This window comes from Aplysia californica, unplaced genomic scaffold, assembly GCF_000002075.1.
Source record: "Aplysia californica isolate F4 #8 unplaced genomic scaffold, AplCal3.0 scaffold00186, whole genome shotgun sequence".
Lineage (NCBI taxonomy): Eukaryota > Metazoa > Mollusca > Gastropoda > Aplysiida > Aplysiidae > Aplysia > Aplysia californica.
Genome location: NW_004797456.1, coordinates 1,204,157 through 1,207,648, shown reverse-complemented (window position 1 = coordinate 1,207,648; position 3,492 = coordinate 1,204,157). Strand labels below are relative to the sequence as shown.

Sequence of the window (3,492 nt, the reverse complement as noted above, 5' to 3'; positions counted from 1 at the left end):
GCCCTGACATGGAGGGTCGGAATCCATCTCTAAAATGACATAAACTGTTTCGACATTGTTTTATATCAGTGGAACCCCCCGCCGCCCCTTCCGTTTACACACATATTTTCTTTGTCCCTGAATCAGTTTCTTTACCTTTATTTTCAAGTCGTCATTTCGCACGACTTGTTAAATTAACTCTTTAAGGCCGTAACGGATACATAGATCTATAGGCGACCAAAGGCAAAGTTTCCAAAACATCTCGAGCCATCATACACAAATCAGAAATACCAATTTTTGTATTGTTGTTGCCTGTATTTTAAAATTCCAGATAAAGACAACGGAATGGGAAAGTATGTGTGAATAACGAAGTTTTCAAGCACTTTTCAATGAGCTAAACAATGAGTTAACGTCATCACTTTGTGTCTTCCCCAGCTGGCAGCCGGTCACATGACCCACGAGCAGCTACAGCATCACGTGACCGAGCAGCAACATGCCATGACCCGGATGCAGTCGCACGCGCATGCGCAACAGGTCAAGGCCAACCTGCTGACCACTTCCCTCCGCGCCAAGCTGCGACGGAAGGAGCAAGAGCTGCGCGTGGCGCGTGCGCAGAACGAGCAGTCCGTGTCGCACGTGGTCTCGCGTCTGCTGCACCTGGAGTCTCGTCTGCAGTGTGAGCGGGCGGAAGTGCTGGAGGCGCTGCAGGAGAAGGATGACGTGATCAGGCGTCAGCGCGCCGCCCTGGAGGACCTGGGCGAGAAGAACCATCGTCTGCTGCAGGCGCTCCAGGAGACGCACGGCTACGGGCCGGACAACAACAACAGGAACGGGCTGGTCAAGTCCTCGGAGCCCGCCACGGCGCAGGACGGTCAGTACTCCATCCAGGACCACGGCAACAAGGTCATCCTGCGCGGCAGCAAAGGTCGCGACAAGTCGGGTACGCCCTCTAGTGGCCACAAGGTCCGCTTCAGCAACATGAAGGAGAAGTTACGTCGTCACAAGAGCAGTCTGGAGCTGTACCAGTCAGAGCCGCTGGAGACGTTGTTTGAGGGCAGTCTCCGCTACTACGGGAGCCAGGACAACCTGATAGACGGACGCAGCCCCGGCTCACGTGATCCCAGGCAGGTGACGTCACCGTCCACCTCGTCGTCACGGCAGGCACGGTGCAGGAGTCTGGTGGAGTACCCGAGTCAGCTGAGGGAGGAGGAGGAGGAAGAGGAGGAGAGCCAGCACAGCCCGGACTCGTGCTTTGAGGAGGCTACGACCTCTGACCTGTCTCGCAGCGGCTCGATCAACTCGTCCACCTCCTCCCTCTACAACCCACGGGACTCGTTTGTCCTCACCCCGTCCTCCCTCACTTCCTCCTCCACGTCCTCCTCCTCTTATTCTTCCTCCTCTTCCTCCTCCTCCGCCTACCCCGTGTCCTCCCGCGCCCTGGGCTTCTCGGAGCTGGCCAAGTCTCGCTCGGTCCCTCAAGCCCTCCCGACCGTCATCGAGAACGACTCGGGCGGTGTGGGCGGCATCTCCTCGGGCCTCAAAGAACGACCTCACTCGCTGCCCAGCGTGGACCTCCTGGCCCCCGACAGCCCCAAGGTCAAGGTGAGCATGTCGCCCAGCGTGACCCCGGCGGCCGCCGCCCCTGTGGTGACCCCTGTGCCGGTCAGCTCCTCCCCGCCAGAGTCCAACCCTTTCAAAAGCATCAAGAACGTGTTCAAGCGGCGGGGCAGCAAGAAGAAGCGCTCCGTGTCGCTGGGACAGAGCACCAACCAGGAGTACCACGACGCCGTCAAGCAGCACTTTAAGAAGTATGACCTCACCTAGGTCACTCACCCCCGACTGACCACCATCTGTTCCCGCTGACCTCTTACCTGGTGTTTTTTGGGTTTTATGGGAGGGGGAGTATTGAAAGTTTGGGTTATTTTTAACTTTTTTGACGTGGGGTTAGGGGCAGAAAGGGAGTGGGGTGGAGGGGTTCGCATGATCTATGTAAATATGAACCATAGATCCCCCCCTTCCCCCTCCCCCACTGATCTATCAGTTCCAGAACTGCTCACCGCCACATGACCCACAACCTTGGAATGATGACTGCCACAGACCACCACGTCATGACGGCCATGGTCAACAAACAATACGGCATTGTTCTATTCTTAGCTGTGGGGAATTCCTCTTGCGACATAACCTGTGGACAAAATACTGTTATCTATAACTTCAAAACGTGAAACCAGCTAGCGAAGTTCTTTTAATTTTTGCATTGTTTTGTTTTTGCTTTTTTCTGTTGTTTTTTTTCTATATAAGAATCTTCAGAAGGTATAGATCTTATACGTATTGCATTCATTGTTGCTGTTGTTGTTGTTGTGTTGTTGTTATTGTTGTTGTGTTGTTGTTGTCGATGTGTGTGTGTGTGTGTGTGTGTGTGTGTGTGTGTGTGTGTGTGTGGAAAGTTGTGTAAAACCACCACAAGATCTGATTGGAACAAGTGTTCTGAGCCTTGTCTTCTTGCAGACTTAGAGGCAAGCTATTGTACATAATGATATGATTGGATACAATAAAATAATATGCAAATCGATGGTGACATGCTCTAGCACTGAAACTGGAAGAAATAGGTAAACTTTTTTGTCTTAAAGATAATTGCTGAGGTCAATCTGTGGGCCAAAAAGGAGAAAAATCATGAGTCAGCATGTATAAAAATAATATTATTGTTATTTTGTAACTTTTAAATATTCTCTCGTCGCGAAAGTCTGGAAGGATTTTCGTCAGTTGGAAAATTTTCAAGAAACCACTTTCACGGTTAGAGCAATAACATCATTGAAATCTATATATAAATATACAAATGTGCAAAACAGAAGTAGGCTAGTTTTGTAGACAGAAAACAAACCTGTTTATTTGTAGAGAGGGAGGGGTGGGATGGTAGGTTGCACAGTATAGATTTATGTATACATCTCTATATGTGCTGGCCCATGAAAACCAAAGACTAGTAAAAAAAAAAAAAAAAAAAATAAAAAAAAAACTTTCTGAGGTAAGATGGAATATTTTCTGAACCTGAACAATCCAACAAAGGAATATGATTCCTTGAGGGAAGACAGTGTTTCGGTTTCTAAACTCTTTTCATTACGAATGAAACAATAAATAATAATGATTCAAATCAACAGATTCACAGACTTCCTTTTGTGAAAACTGTTTAAGTTTATGAAGGAAAAGGTATTAAACGTTTATTACTTGTTTTTGGTTCTGATTTTCTGTTCATGCTTCCGTAGTTTGACTATGATCAGTACGATTTGTGTTTGGTTGTCACAGGCCATCACACATAACTGTACCTGCATGTAGTAGATAGAGACATGGCGGTGCCTGCTTTGTCTACTTCATCTGACTTATTTTGTGCTTTTTGGGCTTTTGTTTTGCTTTGCTTTGTGTTGTTGAAGTTTCACTGACACATAACTCTGGCTTGTGGGACTTGGTGTGTGTATGTGTGTGTATGTATATTTGTGTGCATATGAAATTGAAGGAGAAAGG

The 3,492-nt window shown here is 48.2% G+C and overlaps 1 protein-coding gene across 1 annotated transcript; it reads left to right on the top strand.

The window, feature by feature from the left end:
- Nucleotides 1-412: 412 nt before the first annotated feature.
- Nucleotides 413-3,179, top strand: LOC101853461 (the record flags this gene model as incomplete). Its single annotated transcript, XM_013082650.2, is given in 1 exon segment — nucleotides 413-3,179. A coding segment is annotated over 1 exon segment (1,391 nt), but the record flags the coding sequence as incomplete, so codon positions are not given.
- Between the last annotated feature and the right edge of the window lie 313 nt (nucleotides 3,180-3,492).